Below are 22360 nucleotides of genomic sequence, written 5' to 3'. Positions count from 1 at the left end.
TGGTGCAGAGTCCATAGCTTTGCATATTGTGATTTGGTACAGCTGTAGTGCATTGGATCTGTGATGGCACATTCCTTCAGACACATGTGCACGCCATTGGATCCCCCTCTGCCAGGTGCTACCCATCTTTGTGCCACCGCCACCACCCCCTTCCCCTTTCAACCCACCACACACACGCAAACAAATGCAAGCAGGTACTCATAAACACAAACGCACACAGCCAATTGCCCAAATGCAAGCACACAAACACACACATGCACACACACACACACACGCACACGACACACACACACCCTGCCGTGGCTCCACTGTTGGCAGGAGACCAAGTCATGCATAATGGCTCTGCCAAGGCTGATATGTTCAGTCGTTAACTAGTAGGATCTCACGCTGCTGACAGCTTCACCAGAGGCAGGATCCAGGAACAGCTACAGCACCCAGTTAGAATACTACTGGTCTGGGCCTGGTTTTCCAAAACAGTTAGAACACTACTGGTCTGGGCCTGGTTTCCCAAAACAGTTAGAACGCTACTGGTCTGGGCCTGGTTTCCAAAAACAGTTAGAACACCACTGGTCTGGGCCTGGTTTCCCAAAATAGTTAGAACACTGCTGGTCTGGGCCTGGTTTCGCAAAACAGTTAGAACACTACTGGTCTGGGCCTAGTTTCCCAAAACAGTTAGAACACAACTGCTCTGGGCCTGGTTTCCCAAAACAGTCAGAACACTACTGTCCTGGGCCTGGTTTCCCAAAAGCATGTTAAGTTCATTGTTAGAACCTTCATAGGAGTTCAACCTCCGAAGTGTTTCCAAAAACCTTTGTATGTAAAGTAGCACTTGAAAATGCTAGTTATTTATCAACTGCCTCAGGCCACTCGTAGAACAGCTAAGTGCGTTGTTAGATTTAACAAAGCTCCTACGAAGGTTCTAACGATGAACTTAAGCTTAACATGCTTTTGGGCTCCCGAGTGGCGCAGCGGTCTAATGCACGGCATCTCAGTACTAGAGGCGTCCCTACAGACCCTGGTTCGATTCCAGTCTGTATCACAACCGGCCATGGTTGGGAGTTCCATAGGGAGGCGCACAATTGGCCCAGCGTCGTCCGGGTTAGAGTTTGTCCGGGGTAGGTCGTCATTGTAAACTGACTAAATAAAGGTAAAACATTTTTAGCCTGTCTGCATTACTTTATACACAGAAGATCTAAGCTAAACATATAATCAAACTGTTTATCTGTCTATCTATGACTGCCGAAATACAAAGTTGCCAATGTCTTTGCAATTGAACAAACAAAGGATTAAAAATATGCTTCAACTGAAACCTGAGGTGATTGCAATAAAAAAATATACACAGAAAATGAAAGTATTTAGACCACTTGTCTTTTTCCACATTTTGTAACTTTACAGCCTTATTTTAAAATTAATTTAAATAGTTTTTCCCCTCATCAATCTACACAAAATACCCAATAATGACAAATCAAAAACAGGTTTTTAGAAATGTTCCTAATTGATATTTAAAAAAATGTAATATAACATTTACATAAGTAATTCAGTGTTTTGTTGAAGCACCTTTGGCAGCAATTACAGCCTAGAGTCTTCTTGGATATTGCTCTACAAGCTTGGCACACCTGTATTTGGAGAGGTTTTCCCATTCTTCTCTGCAGATCTTCTCAAGCTCTGTCAGGTTGGCTGGGGAGCGTTATTGTACAGCTATTTGTAGGTCTCTCGAGAGACGTTCGATCGGGTTCAAGTGTGGGCTCTGGCTGGTCCACTCAAGGACATTCAGAGACTTGTCCCGAAGCCACTCCTGTTTTGTCTTAGCTGTGTGCTTAGGGTCGTTGTCCTGTTGGAAGGTCAACCTTCGCCCCAGTCTGAGCTCCTGAGCGCTCTGGAACAGGTTTCCATCAAGGATCTCTCTGTTCTTTGCTTTGTTCATCTTTCCCTTGAACCTGACTAATCTCCCAGTCCCTGCCGCTGAAAAACATCCCCACAGCATGATGCTGCCACCACCATGCTTCACCGTAGGGAATCTTGTTTCTCATGGTCTGAGAGTCTTTAGGTGCCTTTTGTCGAACTCCAATCGGGCTGTTGTGCCATTTACTGAAGAATGGCTTCTGTCTGGCCACTCTACCATAAATGCCTGATTGGTGGAGTGCTGCAGACATGGTTGTCCTTCTGGAAGGTTCTCCCATCTCAACAGAGGAACTCTAGAGCTCTGTCAGAGTGACCATCGGGTTCTTGGTCACCTCCCGGCCCAACGCCCTTCTCCCCCGATTGCTCAGTTTGGCTGGGCAGCCAGCTCTAAGAAGAGTCTTGATGGTTCCAAACGTCTTACATTTAAGAATGATGGAGGCCACTGTGTTATTGTGGACCTTCAATGCTGCAGACATTTTTTGGTACCCTTCCCCAGATCTGTTCCCCGACACAATCCTGTCTCAGAGAGCTACAGACAATTCCTTCGACCTCATGGCTTGTTCCGGCGCCGACAGAGATGGCCGCCTCGCTTCGCGTTCCTAGGAAACTATGCAGTATTTTGTTTTTTTACGTGTTATTTCTTACATTGCTACCCCAGGTAATCTTAGGTTTCATTACATACAGTCGGGAGGAACTGCTGAATATAAGAGCAATGTCAACTCACCATCCTTGCGACCAGGAATATGACTTTCCTGAAGCGGATCCTGTGTTTTGCCTTCCACCCAGGACAATGGATCAGATCCCAGCCGGCGAACATAAACAACGTCGCCGTAAAAGGGGAAAACGATTACATACCCATTACATATTACTCATCTCATATGTACAGTGGGGCAAAAAAGTATTTAGTCAGCCACCAATTGTGCAAGTTCTCCCACTTAAAAATATGAGAGAGGACTGTCATTTATGACAGACAAAATTAGAAAAAAAATCCAGAAAATCACATTGTAGGATTTTTTTATGAATTTTAATTAGCAAATTATGGTGGAAAACAAGTATTTGGTCAATAACAAAAGTTTATCTCAATACTTTGTTTTTTACCCTTTGTTGGCAATGACAGAGGTCAAACGTTTTCTGTAAGTCTTCACAAGGTTTTCACACACTGTTGCTGGTATTTTGGCCCATTCCTCCATGCAGATCTCCTCTAGAGCAGTGATGTTTTGGGGCTGTTGCTGGGCAACATGGACTTTCAACTCCCTCCAAAGATTTTCTATGGGGTTGAGATCTGGAGACTGGCAAGGCCACTCCAGGACCTTGAAATGCTTCTTACCAAGCCACTCCTTCATTGCCCGGGCGGTGTGTTTGGGATCATTGTCATGCTGAAAGACCCAGCCACGTTTCATCTTCAATGCCCTTGTTGATGGAAGGAGGTTTTCAGTCAAAATCTCACGATACATGGCCCCATTCATTCTTTCCTTTATACGGATCAGTCGTCCTGGTCCCTTTGCAGACAAACAGCCCCAAAGCATGATGTTTCCATCACCATGCTTCACAGTAGGTATGGTGTTCTTTGGATGCAACTCAGCATTCTTTGTCCTCCAAACACGACGAGTTGAGTTTTTACCAAAAAGTTATCTTTTGGTTTCATCTGACCATATGACACTCTCCCAATCTTCTTCTGGATCATCCAAATGCTCTCTAGCAAACTTCAGACGACCCTGGACATGTACTGGCTTGAGCAGGGGGACACATCTGGCACTGCAGGATTTGAGTCCCTGGTGGCGTAGTGTGTTACTGATGGTAGGCTTTGTTACTTTGGTCCCAGTTCTCTGCAGGTCATTCACTAGGTCCCCCCGTGTGGTTCTGGGATTTTTGCTCACTGTTCTTGTGATCATTTTGACCCCACGGGGGGAGATCGTGCGTGGAGCCCCAGATCGGGGGAGATTATCAGTGGTCTTGTATGTCTTCCATTTACTAATAATTGCTCCCACATTTGATTTCTTCAAACCAAGCTGCTTACCTATTGCAGATTCAGTCTTCCCAGCCTGGTGCAGGTCTACAATTTTGTTTTTGGTGTCCTTTGACAGCTCTTTGGTCTTGGTCATATTGGAGTTTGGAGTGTGACTGTTTGAGGTTGTGGACAGGTGTCTTTTATACTGATAACAAGTTCAAACAGGTGCCATTAATTCAGATAACGAGTCCTTCTTGAGTTGTAGAAATATCTCAAGAAGGATCAATGTAAACAGGATCTACCTGAGCTCAATTTCGAGTCATAACAACGGGTCTGAATGCTTATGTAAATAAGATATTTGATATTTGAATACATTTACAAAAATGTCTAAAAACCTGTTTTTGCTTTGTCATTATGGGGTATTGTGTGTATGTTGCTGAGTAATTTTTTTCTATTTAAACAATTTTAGATTAAGGTTGTAACGTAACAAAATGTGGAAGAAGTCAATTGGTCTGAATACTTTCTGAAGCACTGTATACAGCAGCGCTATAGGCCACATCGGCCTAATATATTGAAATCAATTTCATGTTCAGTCAACTGAGTTCTATTTTTAAGGTATTGTAAAATGTGCCTCAATTTATTTCATGATGTGTAACAACATGTGCGCAATGATATTCCAAATAAACCTGTGATTTAGTGGATTATTATAGTGTATGCATTAGAATAAGCCGCCTCAAATATTTGCAGCCGTGAGGTGATATCTCTCCATCCATCGTCAGCATTATGGAATCATTTTAATGTGACGGTAAGATTTGAATGGAGAAAGCTGATCAGAGAGCAGCCCTGCCTTTCTTTCGATCCTGTCAGTATTGAAACAACGCACTTAGTAAAGGTTCTTTGTGACTGCTCAGTGTTAAGTTTATTAGGATCCCCATTAGATACTGCACATGCAGCAGTTACGCTTTCTGGCATCCACATAAAATGTACAAATACATGACAAAGCACAGAACAGTAATACACAAGAAAAACACAAGATATTACCATAAATAAAAAATGTAAATAAAAAATACTTATATATAGGAAAGACACTAATAAGACAACAAAAACACTATTTACACACTATTCATATACAGTACAGGTAAATTAGGTCCGTGTGGTTCCCTTAAGCAATAAGGCACGAGGGTGTGTGATATATGGCCAGTGTACCACGACTAAGGGCTGTTCTTAAGCACGAAGCAACGCAGAGTGCCTGGATAAAGCCCTTCGCTGTGGTATATTGGCCTGATACCGCAAACCCCCAAGGTGCCTTATTGCTATTATAAACTGGTAAGCAACATAATTAGAGCAGTAAAAATACATGTTTTGTCATACCCGTGGTATACAGTCTGGTATACCATGGCTGTCAGCCAATCAGCATTCAGGGCTCGACGCACCCAGTTTATGCAGTATATATAATGTATTTATATGTTTTATTTGAAACTTTGTGAAGAAAATATGAGAAGTTACTCACAATTGCTCATTCTATTATGAAACTTAGCTAAGTACCCTAGAAGATAGTGTCCACTTTCCCCTTTTAATAATGGATTTCAATGCAGTAATTCTGAGTTGTAATAGACATTTCCTAGGTGGAATTAAGCAGTAAAGATGTATATCTATGCTCATAAGGTTGGTTGTTACAGTAATGTTGTAATGCAGTAACTGTCCATTTTTATGTCGTTTACAGTGATATAGCGCCAACATAGCTATTCTAGAGATCACAAGGTGCTGAGAAGACTGCCTAACAACGCGATGAATAAACTCTGCTTTGCAGCCACAGTGTGTAAACTTAGCAACCTTAGCTCATGGATGTATCTGAGTGTTGATACAGCCAGGTCAACTATGGGTCATCTTTGCCTTTTCTGGTTGCGTCCCAATTGGCATTGTAGTTTAGCTCTGCCGGACAAAGAGAATTCCAGCAGACAGTGTCAGGGTTTCCTATTGGCTTGCTGGGTTTGAGTGACACGGCGTTTGATTTGTCATGACAACCAGAACAAATGCTGTTAATGAGGTCACCTTGGGTTCTAGATAAACTGTCTGACTTCTATTTCCCCAAGAAATCACAACCGCCATGGTTGCATCCCAAATGATACTCTATTCCATATACACAGTAGTGCACTGGTTTTGACCAGGGCCCATATGGCTTTGGTCAAAATTAGTGCACTATGTAGGGAATAGGGTGCCCTTTGGAACGTAGCCTTAGTCATCTAAATGAAAATGTAATGGCTGGATTTCAAGTGCCTACCGCCTGATACGGGGGATTCCTTGGAATAGGAATCTAATATTTTCTAGGATTCTGTGGTATATTTTGTATTCTTTTCTTTTTTCGGTGAGCCTTTTCCTGACTCAGTTCGGAGGGTTAGAACGTGGGTGTGTTCAGTGTACACCTCACCCTCCTCTGTCTTCTCTCGTGGGGACATCAGTAGGTTGGCTAATACCTTCAATTTGGCTGTGTGTTTGTATGAGAGAGAGAGAGAGAGAGAAGACCTCTAGTACAGCTCAGTGTCTGAACAAGTAGTACCCACTTGCCGATGGGCAGACGGGAAACAGAGACAGCTCATTTCAGTGTCTGGAAGCGTACACAAACACACACACACACACACACACGCAGGCTCCACTCCAGAAGAAACACCATTGAAGGTGGGGCAGGAGAAGAGAAGAGTGGGGGAGGGGTATTTCGAGGGCGTCATATTCTCGTATAGCAGAGGAGAATATTCATGAACATATTCTCGTTATGTGGCTGACCTAATGTCAGAGGTGTAGGAGGCAGACAGAAATGCAGCGTCTCCCTGGACCAGTACAGATCTACTAGGATTGAACACAGTGTGGTAAACTGGTTTCTCCTCTCCTCCAGGTATATCTAGGCCTTGGATATGTGCTCTAAGGGGTACGGAGCTCTGCTTCTCTCATCCTTTGATACCGTCCTACAGAGTTAGGGGAGTTTACACTGAGTAGGCACTGCCTGCCAGGACTATGCTGCCAGTGACTCACTGCACTGCCTAGTGCCTTGGTTTTGTAGTCAGCTAGCATCTGAAGAGCCAGGCAGGAGTCCGAGCCAGCCAGGTTTGCCCTAGGCTTTCTTTTATTTACAACCTGGACTCCGTGGGCTCCATTTCTTAGGGGAAAAGGAAGTGAGCGAGCCAGCGATCTAACCGCTCGTACAGGCAGCGTCTGGCCAGAGTCTCCAGCCTCCCGTACCTCCTGAAGGTATTCATATGGTTTCAGCCATTACAATATATCTTCTTTTAGGCTGCTGCGTGTGGGGGGGGGGGGTGACAGTCTTCCACTGCTATCTCTTCACCCAGATGTCCCTTGATAGTTCCATCCACCGCCATGGGATTTGACCTTTCAACGGATCACATCTTCTTCCTCCTGCTAGTACCCGGGTTTGTAATTATGTGCCGCAGGACAGGGGGACTTGTACCTGGGAGGATCGCGTATTGACGTGAATCCTCTGTTAACACAGATTTACTCATCAGCACCTGTGTCTGTCTGTGGCCCTGGGCTATGGTGATCCAGGTGTGCTCCCCTGCTGTCCTGTCCTCTTAGTGACATCACTGCGGTCTCCAGGTGTCCACTCGAGTGTGTACAGCTGTCCCAGAATGCAGTGTTATTGGCACAGGGAAATGCAGGAAATGTACAGACCTCACAGGACGACAGTGCTAAAAGACGAGTGAAATCATCTGGTTGGACTTGACATGCCAAGCATGTGTAACACTGTTGTCAGAGCTCTGAGCAATATGCAAGTTGAATTCATTCCTGCTGTGTTTATTTTCTTACGGTTAAGTATTCTATTTCCGAACGTGTGTGCATATATAGATTATTTGACACAAAAGACTGTCATACAGAATGGATTGTTTATAATAAGCAGAAGTCACTGTCTGAAAAACCGAGGACAATTGCCATAATATGAACAATATGAACAAAACCAGCACAGTCTAAGATATAGCCTTTTAACATTGGGTTTGGAGGCTTCCAGGGCTTGGAAACAATTGAAAGCTCAAGGATTTCCCAGTGTGTCAGCCCCTGTCCTCCCTGCAGCAATAATAGGAGACATTTCCTGTGAGTGTGAATTTTGTGGAAAGGCTCTGACTATACAGCAAGCTCCCCAGTGAGTGCATCTCCTGCAGAGATGGCCTTGACCATGGAACTGTGCCAGAAGGCTTTAAGTCTCTCTGCTGTGCTTCACTAACACACACACACACACACACACACACACACACACACACACACACACACACACGCAGGTAGGCAGGCAGGCAGATACACACATTCACGCATGCATGCACTCCAACACACACACACTGATAGGCTACAGACACATTTGAAAGTACCAGATAACCTTGTGTAGCGTTTTGTCAATTTCTCTGCTTACACCTCCGCATAACATCCGTGAAAAATACAATTATGCTTTTCTCACACTATGAATGAACCATTTTACAGTTTGAACCCTAAATATTTGTCTATCTTTTACTCTGGCCTTTATTGGACCATTGAAATGCATTGGGCTGTCAGAGGGTCTTTAAAATGCTTGAGTGATCATGCAGCAATAATATTTGAGCGCGCAGGAGCTGGCTGCTGCCGGTCCTCACTCACTGAGCCCGTCCCAAATGAGGCACTGGTCAAACGTAGTGCACTATAAAAGTCATTTGGGATGCATCCACTCAATCAGCTGGAGAATTGAGTTAGACTAAAAGGTCACCCATCGGAGGTGCTAAAACGGAGGAGAGAGGGAGGGGAGTGAGGGAGGAGGGAGAGAGAGAGAGAGAGAGAGAGAGAGAGAGAGAGAGAGAGAGAGAGAGAGAGAGAGAGAGAGAGAGAGAGAGAGAGAGAGAGAGAGAGAGAGAGAGAGAGAGAGAGAGAGAGAGAGAGAGAGAGAGAGAGAGAGAGAGAGAGAGAGAGAGAGAGAGAGAGAGAGATGTTAAGTGCTGTCAGTCTGTGTGAATTTTCCTGCCAATAAGTGGTTCTCAAATTTTCTCATATCTTCAGTCTGAAGGAAACGGTATTATACTGTATACTGCGGCGTCAAATGACTTCCTACTGAGTAGTAGGCTATGTTTGCATCCCAAATGGTAGCCTATTGGGCCCTAGTCAAAACTAGCGCACTATATAGGAAAGAGGGTGCCATTTGGGATGTATTCTACAGGTAAAGGAAAGGAAACACAAATAATTGAGGGATGCCAAATAGATTGCAAGATGGTGCTCCTACACAGGTGTGGTTCCTTAAGTTAATGAAGTAATTAACATCCCATCATACTTAAGGTCTGCAGACTGGACGGTGGTACATTCATGCTGCGAACAGCCCATTCCGTCTCATCCCAAAGATGCTCTATTGGGTTGAGGTCTGGGGACTGTGCAGGTCAATCAAGTTAACTGAACTCTTTGTCATGTTCCAAGTTATGTTTTTCCTCAATTGTCCAGTGTTGGAGATCGCGTGCCCACTGGAGCAGCTTCTTGTTTTCAAATCAAAGTTTATTTGTCACGTGTGCCAAATAAAACAGTAGACCTTACAGTGAAATGCTTACTTACAGGCTCTAACTAATAGTGCAAAAAAGGTATTAGGTGATCAATAGGTAAATAAAGAAATAAAATCAACAGTGAAAAATAACAGTAGCGCGGCTATATACATTAGCAAGGCTATAAAAGTAGCGAGGCTACATACAGACACCGGTTAGTCAGGCTAATTGAGGTAGTATGTACATGTAGATATGGTTAAAGTGACTATGCATATGTGATGAACAGAGAGTAGCAGTAACGTAAAAGAGGGGTTGGCGGGTGGTGGGTGGCGGGACACAATGCAGATAGCCCGGTTAGCCAATGTGCGGGAGCACTGGTTGGTCGGCCCAATTGAAGTAGTATGTACATGAATGTATGGTTAAAGTGACTGTGCATATATGATAAACAGAGAGTAGCAGCATCGTAAAAGAGGGGTTGGGGGAGGCACACAATGCAAATAGTCTGGGTAGCAATTTGATTACCTGTTCAGGAGTCTTATGGTTTGTGGGTAAAAACTGTTGAGAAGCCTTTTTGTCCTAGACTTGGCACTCTGGTACTGCTTGCCATGCTGTAGTAGAGAGAACAGTCTATGACTGGGGTGGCTGGGTCTTTGACATTTTTTAGGGCCTTCCTCTGACACCAGCTGGTATAGAGGTCCTGGATGGCAGGAAGCTTGGCCCCAGTGATGTACTGGGCCGTACGCACTACCCTCTGTAGTGCCTTGCGGTCGGAGGCTGAGCAGTTGCCGTACCAGGCTGTGATGCAACGCAGAACTCGTTGATCCTTGTCAAGGATGTTTTTAGCTGATAGGAGTGGAACCCGGTGTAGTTGTCTGCTGCAATAGCACATCCTTGACAAGGATCAACGATTTCTGCGCTCCGAGATGTCGTACTGCGTACCACTTTTGTACTGCGCCGTTATTTGTTTGTGGCCCGCCTTTTAGCTTGCACAATTCTTGGCATTCTCCTTCGACCTCTCTCATCCATGAGCTGTTTCCGTCCACAGGACTGCCGCAGACTGGATGTTTTTTGTTAGTTGCACAACTCTTAGTAGATCCTAGATACTATCGTGCGTGAAAGGCCCAGGAGGTCGTACATATCTGAGATACAGGATCTGGCGCCGATGATCATACCACTCTCAAAGTTCCTTCGGTCACTCATTTTGCCCATGCTAACATTCAGTCGAACAGTGACTGAATGCCTCGATGCCTGATTGCCTGTTTTATATAGCAAACCATGGCCACGTGGCTCATTGTCTGTTGGAGCGATCCATTTTCATGAACGAGGTGTTGTACCCAATAAACTGTGTATATCTCCTTCCTCCCGGTGTCCAATTGGCTCAGGCCTGGTTATGTGGGAAGTGGTGTGTTAATGGTTCCTGAAGGACGGGTCTAAGAGTCGGCTGTCTGTGACAAACTCTCCTGATAACACCAAACACCTTGTCTGCATCTCAAATGGCACCCTATTCCATAGTGCACTACTTTTGACCAGGGCCCGTGTGCTCTGGCCAAAGGTAGAGCACATAGTGCACTAAATAAGGAATAGGGTGCCATGTGGAATGTAGACAAGGTGTTTGGTGTTATCAGGAGACTTTCCTGTGGTGTTATGTCTACAGCTGCTAGTGTTCTGTACTGGCTAACAGGCTAGACTACGGTCACTGTCACAGCCCACTGCTGGGCATGGTTTGTGTTGCTAGTACAGCCAGTATTATAGAAAGCAGTGTCATGGTAAGCAGTGTTATGGTAAGCAGAAAAGGTAGCTTGACTATTTGACAATGAAGTGCAATGTCTTTATGATTCTGTCTTTGTGTGTGCTGCCTTTTGATTCAGATCCCTGCTGTGGATGGGCTGATACAGTCTGTCCCAGTTTTAGCTGCTTACCTGCTGTGTGTGAATCATTCTCATCTCCACTTATCAAAACAAAATGCTCCCTCTCTCTGTCTCTCCCTCCCTCCCTGCCTCCCTTCCTGAACATTTGTGAATCTGCTGTTGGAAGGTGAGGCTGCGATTTCCTAGTCTGTGTGACTTGTTTGTGCAGTAGCCTCAGTTCATGGGTGTTGTTGTTTACCCTGTGTAGGAGGGTTGTTTGTGTCATAGGTCACCTCCTATATGGCACAGTATTCCCTATATAGTGCACTACTTTAGACCAGGGTTCTGGTCAAAGTCGTGGACTATATAAGGTGTAGGGTGCCATTTGGAGCTTAATCAGATGTTTTGTGGACATTCTCATCACTGTTTAGAACCTGCATTTAACTGCAACAGAAACATAACTGCCAATGTGGGGTGGCAACATTCTGTAAAATGTCACCATCCAATGACCAAAGAAAATATTAAGAACAAAATAAAGGGTTTGGCGGCACAGAATTGCTCACCTTTGTCATTGGCGGCTGTGTTATGAACATCTGTATCGAGACCAAGCACATCATTACACAACGACCACAAATATGTTCTTAGTTATTTGGAATTACAATAGTTGCAGTAACGTGTGTAAAATGTGACATGAAAATCATTCCAATACCGTTGTAAGCCAGACCCCAATAACAACAGATGCTTTATCGATACCTCTCCCAGTACAACTCTGTACTGTGACCACTATGTCCTCTCCCATGTGCTGTGATGCCGTGACGAGCTGTACAGCAGTGGAACAGTGGAGAGTGATGATAAATGTTTAGATAGAGATGGTGCTCTGCTTGTTTGCCATTATTCAGCTGGCAGACGGTGCCTACGTCCCAAATGTAACCCTATTACCTACATAGTGCACTACTTTTGACCGAAGCTCTATGGCACTATACAGGGAATAGGGTGTCATTTGGGATGTAGACCGTGTGTGATGGAGTACTGCTCTCTCCTCCTCCACAGAGAGGTAATGGCTCCTTGCCCCAGCTGGCCTGGGATGCCATTTTACCCCCTGCTTTTAATTTTATGACATATTGCATTGTCTTTGTGATGCTCTAAGTCTTCTCTAATTGCTCATTGCTTCATATTGCAGTTTATATTACTGGAGGCAATAAGGGTAGGGTGTTGGAGATTGGAGAAAAACATCATTTGAAACAGATTAAAGGCTGAAATGTTGATTTCAGAAATCAAATTAATGCAAGTGAGACCCCCAAATATAATATCTAATTAAAACATTTAGAGAAATGACTCTGGAATTGGTTTTGACATCTGTATTTGCAACGGGCTGTCATGGATAGCCGGTTGTTGGGGATGGGGAAAGAGTCTTTACACAAAAAGGTTCAGGCAGGAAAAATAGAAATACTATAACTTTACCATGGTTGTGTTTTTTTCTCTCCCTTCTCTCTAGCTCGTAATATTGTTTTAAAGTCACAAGACAGTGATATTGTTACTTGGCTAAAACAACATTTCAGAGATGAAAACACACTGTGCTATATTTTAATTTGTTCAGGGATCACTGCTATCATGATCAGGTAATGTGATTACATCCGTGTAGTGTGTCAGCAAGCGATGGTGTTGTGCCTCTTCGCTCCTCGCCTTTGAAGGATGGCGGTTGTTTTCTTCTCATTACTGCCCTCAAATGTGCTCAGAAACAGTCCCTGGTGCGACACAGCATCCCATTCTGGGCTGTGAACTCATAGACCCAGGCCTTTTCCTTCAGTCAATGGTGAAAAATGGAGCATTTTCTGAATCCTGTCCACTTTGTTCCCCTCAAGGCGCCTCTGATACATTGAGTTAACATAAAGCAGAACTCAGGACATGAAGGCCAGGGTGACAAATGAAACCCCTATGTATTTCTTTAGATGAAGAATAAGCTATTTTTCTCCTGGTACCCCCTGTTTCTTATTCAACATGTATTGGAAATGTGACATTCGGCATTAGATGGAGCGTACTGACAATGGTATATGTAGAATGGAGTGATGTGAATATGGATTTCTCACAGGACATGCAATGATAATCTGTGTAGTTAACTTTTGCTATTTCTATTCAAAATGTGTCATATCATGTCTCAGACTTATTTCAAAACCTGCAGGTGTGCAAACTGTAAACACAATTGCCAATTTGCCCTCGCCCTTTTTGTGGTTTGTTAGTAGTTTCAAAGTTCCGTCCATGCAGGTTGTGATTTGGAATCACTCAGTGTGGTACAAACTAGCCTGCTCATTAGGGCTGAGCTCTAGTTGGGCTGCTGCTCGTTTGGAGAGGAGAGAGGAGGAGAGGAGATGAGTGGGGAGAAAGGAGAGGAGAAAGTAGAGGGGAGGAGAGGAGGGGAGAAAGATGAGAGGAGAAAGGAGAGGAGATGAAGGGGAAAAGGAGAGAGGAGAAAATAGAAGAGGAAAGGAGAGGAGAGGACAATGAAGAGGAGAGGAGAAAGGAGATGAGAAAAGAGAAGTGGACAGGACAGGAGAAGAGGAAAGGAAAGGAGAGGAGAAAGGAGCGGAGAGAGGAGACAGGAAAAATGAGAGCAGAGAAGAGGAGAAAAGAGGGGTGAAAAGAGGAGAAAGTAAAGGAAAGGAGAGGAGAAAGGAGATGAGAGGAGATAGGAGGCTGGATGTGGGGGAGCCATGCTCCACACTGTGGTGTTGGGATGACAAAAGTATTGTCTAATGAGAGACTGGCTGGCTTTAATTAGCTCACCCTCACTATGAACATCCTCGTACCAGGAAGAGAAGTCACACTTGTTGCTGTGTTGGATCCCTCCCATGGACAGCATGGGGAGTCTTTTCATGTTCATTTGTCTGTTTACTTGTTTGATTATTTATTTGTTTGACTGTTTATTGTATGCTCATCAGGCTGTGGTGTGTGGTTGTAGTTAATTGATCTTGTATGGGTTTTAATGTCCATGTCTTTCATGGGCATGTCTTTGTGAATTAAACCTCACTTGCAAAGGCAATACGTTACCACTAGCTGCGCCCTAGTGTCCTCTCTGCGGTGCATTGACTGAACAGTGGTGTAATGGTCATGGAGTTGTAGACTGACTGGTTCAGTGGAAACGGAAAGTGGAAACGGAAAGTGGAAACGGAAAGTGGAAACGGAAAGTGGAAACGGAAAGTGGAAACGGTTCAGTGGAAACGTAAAGTAGAAACGGTTCAGTGGAAACGGAAAGTGCTCATCACTAAGTGTGTGTGTAGCCCAGGTGGTGTGCTGTGACAGCATTATTAAGACGTCCTCTTTGACAGGACCGACCACGGCAGACAAGGTGGTCACACTCCCCTCCTCGGGTTCAGAGTTCAGTTTACCAAGGAGGTAGAGAACCTCAATCAAATTACCCATCTGAAGCCGCACAACGTAATTATACGGGACTCTGTATAAATTGGCGAGAGCAAATAATTGCTGTGATTGATTAAAACACTAATTAGATTAACATTATATAGAGTTGAGGGTTTGCGTCGCAAATGGCACCCTGTTCCCTACATAGTCCACTACTTTTGACCAGAGCCCTATGGGCACTACTTTTGACCAGAGCCCTATGAGCGCTGGTAAAATGAAGTGCACTATAAAGGGAATAGGGTGCCATTTGAGACGCACTCGAGCTCTACCCAGGTTATTTGCATATCCTTTATCTGCCGGATGTGTCAACAAAGGAGGTGCTTTCACATGGAAAACATAGTGAATTCATTTATGAACAGTTTCTCATAACATTTTGTTCTTCCTGTAAAATGAGTCCTGTCAAATTTCAATTAAACCTCAAAATGATTTCCTCTTAAGGCAGAGGAAGGAAGGTTCAACGGGAGTTTTATCATTCTATTTCGGGGAAGATTTGCCGTAATATTCAACTCTTGCAAAAAGAGATATAACTCAGAGAATTCAGTCAGAGAAGATGCTTATTGCTAGTACAGTACGAGAGGTAAATCTACCTGTACTTGTTATCTACTAATCTATTTCTACTTGATCGAATTGGTTAATAACTTGCACTGTTAGATTATATTGAGGGAAAATGTACTGATAGAAAGACATCTAATAATGTCCTTCATAGTCTTGACCTTGTTTTGTAGACACTTATTTTCTAGACAGTAGAGATCTGTCTGTGAATTCATCCCAAATGGCTCCCTATTGCCTATATAGTGTACTATAGGCTTCTATCAAAAGTAGTGCACTATATAGGGAACAGTGTGCTATTTGGAACGCAAGAATGGCCTGTCTGTTTCCTCTGGGAGTGACGGCTGCTTCTCTTACTGCCACCCCCTCCACACATTCTACTGTAAGAGTAATTGACGCCTCTGTCTCACAAAGGCTGCTGTTTCTCCCCTTCACAGTTCGCCAGAAGGATGCAGTGGAGAAGGAGGCCAAGGTGATCATTCTGGAGGCTGGAATCACAGATGTAAGTTTCCTTCTTTCTATGGGTTTGACTCAAATGACACCCTATTCCCTATGTAGTGCATTAGTTTTGACCAGGGCCCATAGGGCAGGTAGTGCCTCCAATAGGGCCCATAGTCTCTGGTTAACAGTAGTGCAGTATATAGGGAATAGAGTTCCATTTGGAAAGCAAACCATGATCTCAGACTGTGAGATTATTTTTGATAGTTTAAATTGAGTGTTTTCCTCGTGGGTTGCTACAGCAAAGCACCATGGGTGAAGAAGTACACTTTCCTGAGAGCATAATTAAATTTTTTGACAGATTCTATGAAAGAGAAATAGTGACCGTAGCGCAAACAAACTGACTAATTCTTTATTCTCTGTGCTCGGCACTTATAAAGCACCTTTATGCACCAGTTGAAAAAGCACCGTTAGCGAGCCTCCATTCTTAGGACCCACTCTGACTGGCTGGCTCTCCTGGGCTCCACTCGTGAACATTACCATTCTCTGCTACCTCTCTATTAAATACGCTGTGGAGTGTCTCTCCTCTCTCTGTTATTGATTCAGCAGTAATTCTGCCTCAATGACTGTGTCACATTCACACCGTCAATCAAAATGGCAGGGATGAGCTCAACGCGTCTGGTGAGAGAGACCGAGATGAGAGCGAGGGAGGAGGGAATTCAATACCTAGCCAGAATGGACCCCTATTATCACCAATTGAACTGCTGTTGTGAGAGAGAAGGGTTTTGTCCCAAATGGCACCCCCTTCCCTATGAAGTACACTACTTTTGACCAGACCCATAGGGGTCTGGTAAAAAGTACTGCACTATGTAGGGAATAGGGTACATTTGGGACACAAATAAGGCATATTCAGATAATGTCTGGTGCTGCACTGCTACTGCTGCCCCCATCTCCCACTCCTTGGCCTTGCATTGGTCAGGTAGAGAGTTACTCCATTTCACAATTCTGTTCTGAAATGGATTCTCTCAGAACACTGAGATAGATTGATATCTACTGTGATCAGATAGGGGAGAGTGAGTTAGGTTTTTGCAAAGTGCCCACCTTCAAGATTTTTGAATTCTACATATGTTCTGTTGGACATATTTTACGCATTATAGATTGTATGAGTCAAAATAGGTGATGGTGGCTAAAGTACCCATTTAATTTAGTAATAACTGAGTTTTAAATAGAACAGAAATACACATCTATTGTTATAGCTGTGTTTTTACATTAGCCAACTCGAGCATCGGTTGTATCCCAAAAGGAGCCTTTTCCCTACATAGTGCTCTCCTTTGGACCAGAGCCCTATGGGGGCAGTACATAGGATAATAGGGTACCACTTGGGACACCAACCTTGTTGTTTCCACACTTCTTCTACATGGGTCCAATTATGAGTGGAGTGAGATAAGGAGTCTGGGCAGAACTCAGATTATAATTGTCCTGGAGTAGTTTCCACTAATCCCAGTCAGTCCCTTGTGCTGCAACACTGCTTTGTTCAGCTTGAATTGTTCTCCTTCCAATCTATTCTCAAAACGGTGTTTTAGACAGCCGTGGAAGGAATTAATCAAAGAGAAAACACAGGAGCGTGGTTAGATAGCCCCGCACAGCTATTTTAATTGATTACAACCGTCGTGGCTAGGGCTCTCTCCTCTGAGAGACTGGTTTGCATCCCAATTGGACTCTATTCCCTAGTAGTGCACAACTTTTGACCAGGGACCTTGATAAAAGAAGTGCACTAAATAGAGAATAGGGTGCAATTTGGGACGAAACCACTGACGGCACATCTCTGTCCAAAAAGAAGGATTAAAGCTGTCTGTTGTAGCTTTAGGACTCTAAAGACAATACGGCTGGATGCCTTTATTGTGCTTCTGCCTCCTGATGACATGTTATAATTGTTTTGCTAGTGAGAAACAGACAAACATTGGTTGCATTTGAAATAAATACAAATAAAACACAGATTATTTAATGATATGTCTGTTTACTATGCCACTTTGTTTACATACCCTACATTACTCATCTCATATGTATATACTGTACTCTATACCATCTATTCCATCTTGCCTATGCCGTTCTGTACCATAACTCATTCATATATCTTTATGTACATATTCTTTATCCCTTTACACTTGTGTGTGTATAAGGTAGTAGTTTTGGAATTGTTTGGTTAGATTACTCGTTGGTTATTACTGCATTGTCGGAACTAGAAGCACAAGCATTTTGCTACACTCGCATTAACATCTGCTAACCATGTGTATGTGACAAATTTTATTTGATTTTATAAAAACATTTTACATTGATTTCCAATACCTAGATGCCCTATCGAAAACCTTTGGAATATTGGAATATTTACAGTTGTTCATTAATGTGGATGATCGAGACCCATTTCAATGGATCAAGAGACAGTACTTCAGACAGCATCTGTTTACAGGCATACAGACATGATCTCAGCTCATTTTCATTACAAAAAGAGCTACAAAAAGATGATTGGAACATCAGAGTGATGGGGAGAGAATTCTGCATCTATTGTAATAGATATTCAAATGTATCTATGTGAAAATGTAATCAAGAACCTATTGAAGTGCTGTGGCCCCTTTTTATGCTCAAGACACAGCATCCAAATGCGATTTGATATGGTAATGAGGCCCAAATGAGCCTGGTCCCAAGCAGTGCGTCATAGGGAATAGGATGCCATTTGGGACACATCCCCGCAGTGAGGCCTGTCGGCCAGGAGCATGCTGGGGCAGCTCACGAGGTGTTCACCGCATCAGATGCTGCTCCTGGATTGCTGTGCTGCTGTTGCGCATAACTATAAATACAACGGCTGGGTGACTCTCACAGTTCAATACCAAACAGACTCACATATACTCTCCATCTATCTGTCTCGATCTCTAAATCTCTCCATCTCTCACTTTCTCTGTCTCTCTGTCTCGCTCTCTCATTTCTGTGTCGTCACAGTATTTAAGAGCTGTAAATGCAAAGAGTTGTACTGTACATGTCAGCTCGCTCAAAATGATCTGCACTCATACCATCTTAGCAGGACTCACTGTTGGCAGTGACATGTTTGTTTTGGTTCTGTAATGTGTAATGTATGTACTCATAGGGTCCATTATTTGTCCACTAAACAACCCTCACAACTCACTATTTCCATTATTGCAAGGGGGAGGGAGGGATGTAGGAATGGAGGGAGGGATGTAGGAATGGAGGGAGTGATGTAGGAATGGAGGGAGTGATGTAGGAATGGAGGGAGTGATGTAGGTAGAGAGGGAGTGATGTAGGTAGAGAGGGAGGGATGTAGGTAGGGAGGGAGGGATGTAGGTAGGGAGGGATGTAGGAAGGGAGGGAGGGATGTAGGTACGGAGGGAGGGATGTAGGTAGGTAGGGAGGGAGAGATGTAGGTACGGAGGGAGGGATGTAGGTACGGAGGGAGGGATGTAGGTAGGGAGGGAGGGAGGGAGGGAGGTAGGTAGGTAGGTAGGTAGGTAGGGAGGGAGGGAGGGAGGGAGGGAGGGAGGGATGTAGGTAGGGGAGGGAGGGAGGTAGGTAGGTAGGGAGGGATGTAGGGAGGGAGGGAGGGCATACTGAGCTAAACCAAGAGAAAGGAACTGAACATTGTGAGCTCATAGAGGGAGAGAGGGAGGGAGCGAGGGAGGGAGGGCATACTGAGCTAAACCAAGAGAAAGGAGCTGAACATTGGGAGCTCATGGAGGGACGGAGGGAGGGAGTAGTTGAGCAGTGTGAGCTCATTCCTGACCTTTAGAGCAGGTGGTTCCTGGGGCTGTTCCGGTCGGAGGTATGAGGAGACAGTTTGTAATCATCAACTCCCTTCCTTCTGCTCTGTGAGAGCATTAAGGCTCATTATGTGACTCAGGATGGGATCTCATCAGATGCATTCGGCAGAAAAACATCCACAAAAATACAGGTTCGGAAAGGAGCTGTTGCAGACAGGAGGTTGATATAGGAGGAAGAGCCGCTCATGATTGCAAAAAGAAAGGAAATGTGTTTGGAAAGGCTTTAGTAGGAAGCATACATAGAATGAACACTGACATACACACCTCATGGCAAATATGGAATGCAGAATTCAGCAGTAGTTGTAGATTACCTGCTTTAATAGAATGGTCTACAGTGGAACACAATGCAGCTGACATGATGGTGCTTGACATCTACCTTCAGCCCTTTATCTCATCTGCATTTGTGTGACTGTGCATATACTGCGTACTGCACCAGCAGACAGACATGGCTCACCCAATCCCCACTGGGCTCCAGCATCCCCCTACTCACCCCAACCCCACTGGGCTCCAGCATCCCCGTACTCACCCAATCCCCACTGCGCTCCAACATCCCCCTACTCACCCCAACCCCACTGGGCTCCAACATCCCCCTACTCACCCAATCCCCAACCCCACTGGGCTCCAGCATCCCCCTACTCACCCCAACCCCACTGGGCTCCAGCATCCCCCTACTCACCCAATCCCCACTGCGCTCCAACATCCCCCTACTCACCCCAACCCCACTGGGCTCCAACATCCCCCTACTCACCCAATCCCCAACCCCACTGGGCTCCAACATCCCCCTACTCACCCAATCCCCAACCCCACTGGGCTCCAGCATCCCCCTACTCACCCAATCCCCACTGGGCTCCAGCATCCCCCTACTCACCCCAACCCCACTGGGCTCCAGCATCCCCCTACTCACCCCAACCCCACTGGGCTCCAGCATCCCCCTACTCACCCCAACCCCACTGGGCTCCAACATCCCCCTACTCACCCAATCCCCACTGGGCTCCAGCATCCCCATACTCACCCCAACCCCACTGGGCTCCAACATCCCCCTACTCACCCCAACCCCACTGAGCTCCAGCATCCCCATACTCACCCCAACCCCACTGGGCTCCAACATCCCCGTACTCACCCAATCCCCACTGGGCTCCAGCATCCCCATACTCACCCCAACCCCACTGGGCTCCAACATCCCCCTACTCACCCCAACCCCACTGAGCTCCAGCATCCCCATACTCACCCCAACCCCACTGGGCTCCAACATCCCCGTACTCACCCAATCCCCACTGGGCTCCAGCATCCCCCCACTCACCCCAACCCCACTGGGCTCCAGCATCCCCATACTCACCCCAACCCCACTGGGCTCCAGCATCCCCCGCTCACCAAAATCACACTGGCACCAGTCAGCCTCCAAGCTAATGGGAACCATTATAGCCGACACAGTGTGTGGTGCTCTCACCTTAGCCAGATGCTAGAAACCTCATGCTGATTGCAAGTAATATTGCCACATGATAGACAGAGGTCATGAAGCTTGTTGATTTTGTTTGAATTGAGGAGAAAGTGAAGAATGTTTTATTTATATATACACTGCTCAAAAAAATAAAGGGAACACTAAAATAACACATCCTAGATCTGAATGAATGAAATATTCTTATTAAATACATCTTTACATAGTTGAATGTGCTGACAACAAAAATGATCAATGGAAATCAAATGTATCAACCCATGGAGGTCTGGATTTGGAGTCACACTCAAAATTAAAGTGGAAAACCACACTACAGGCTGATCCAACTTGGATGTAATGTCCTTAAAACAAGTCAAAATGAGGCTCAGTAGTGTGTGTGGCCTCCACGTGCCTGTATGACCTCCCTACAACGCCTGGGTATGCTCCTGATGAGGTGGCGGATGGTGTCCTGAGGGATCTCCTCACAGACCTGGACTAAAGCATCTGCCAACTCCTGGACAGTCTGTGGTGCAACGTGGCGTTGGTGGATGGAGCGAGACATGATGTCCCAGATCTGCTCAATTGGATTCAGGTCTGGGGAACGGGCGGGCCAGTCCATAGCATCAATGCCTTCATCTCGGTACCTAATGGCAGTCAGGCTACCTCTGGCGAGCACATGGAGGGCTGTGCGGCCCCCCAAAGAAATGCCACCCCACACCATGACTGACCCACCGCCAAACCGGTCATGCTGGAGGATGTTGCAGGCAGCAGAACGTTCTCCACGGCGTCTCCAGACTGTCACGTCTGTCACATGTGCTCAGTGTGAACCTGCTTTCATCTGTGAAGAGCACAGGGCGCAAGTGGCGAATTTGCCAATCTTGGTGTTCTCTGGCAAATGAAAAACGTCCTGCACGGTATTGGGCTGGAAGCACAACCCCCACCTGTGGAAGTCGGGCCCTCATACCACCCTCATGGAGTCTGTTTCTGACCGTTTGAGCAGACACATGCGCATTTGTGGCCTGCTGGAGGTCATTTTGCAGGGCTCTGGCAGTCCTCCTCCTGCTCCTCCTTGCACAAAGGCAGAGGTAGCGGTCCTGCTGCTGGGTTGTTGCCCTCCTACGGCCTCCACGTCTCCTGATGTACTGGCCTGTCTCCTGGTAGCATCTCCATGCTCTGGACACTACACTGACAGACACAGCAAACCTTCTTGCCACAGCTCGCATTGATGTGCCATCCTGGATGAGCTGCACTACCTGAGCCACTTGTGTGGGTTGTAGACTCCGTCTCATGCTACCACTAGAGTGAAAGCACCGCCAGCATTCAAAAGTGACCAAAACATCAGCCAGGAAGCATAGGAACTGAGAAGTGGTCTGTGGTCCCCACCTGCAGAACCACTCCTTTATTGGGGGTGTCTTGCTAATTGCCTATAATTTCCACCTGTTGTCTATTCCATTTGCACAACAGCATGTGAAATGTATTGTCAATCAGTGTTGCTTCCTAAGTGGACAGTT

At 45.3% G+C, this 22360-nt stretch overlaps 1 protein-coding gene across 2 annotated transcripts in view; it reads left to right on the top strand.

Moving 5' to 3' along the window:
* The window catches only part of LOC118402153 (receptor-type tyrosine-protein phosphatase N2-like), a 148225-nt gene that overhangs the window by 69841 nt on the left and 56024 nt on the right, over positions 1-22360 (top strand). For both annotated transcript variants that reach the window (XM_052477002.1, XM_052477003.1), the window contains exon 14: positions 15590-15654. In XM_052477002.1, the coding sequence (XP_052332962.1) occupies positions 15590-15654 (65 nt within the window). The remainder of the gene's footprint in view (positions 1-15589; positions 15655-22360) is intronic.

This window comes from Oncorhynchus keta, chromosome 23 (assembly GCF_023373465.1).
Source record: "Oncorhynchus keta strain PuntledgeMale-10-30-2019 chromosome 23, Oket_V2, whole genome shotgun sequence".
NCBI classification, from domain to species: domain Eukaryota; kingdom Metazoa; phylum Chordata; class Actinopteri; order Salmoniformes; family Salmonidae; genus Oncorhynchus; species Oncorhynchus keta.
The sequence above is the reverse complement of the archived record's forward strand: the minus strand, read 5'-3'. Positions and strand labels throughout refer to the sequence as shown.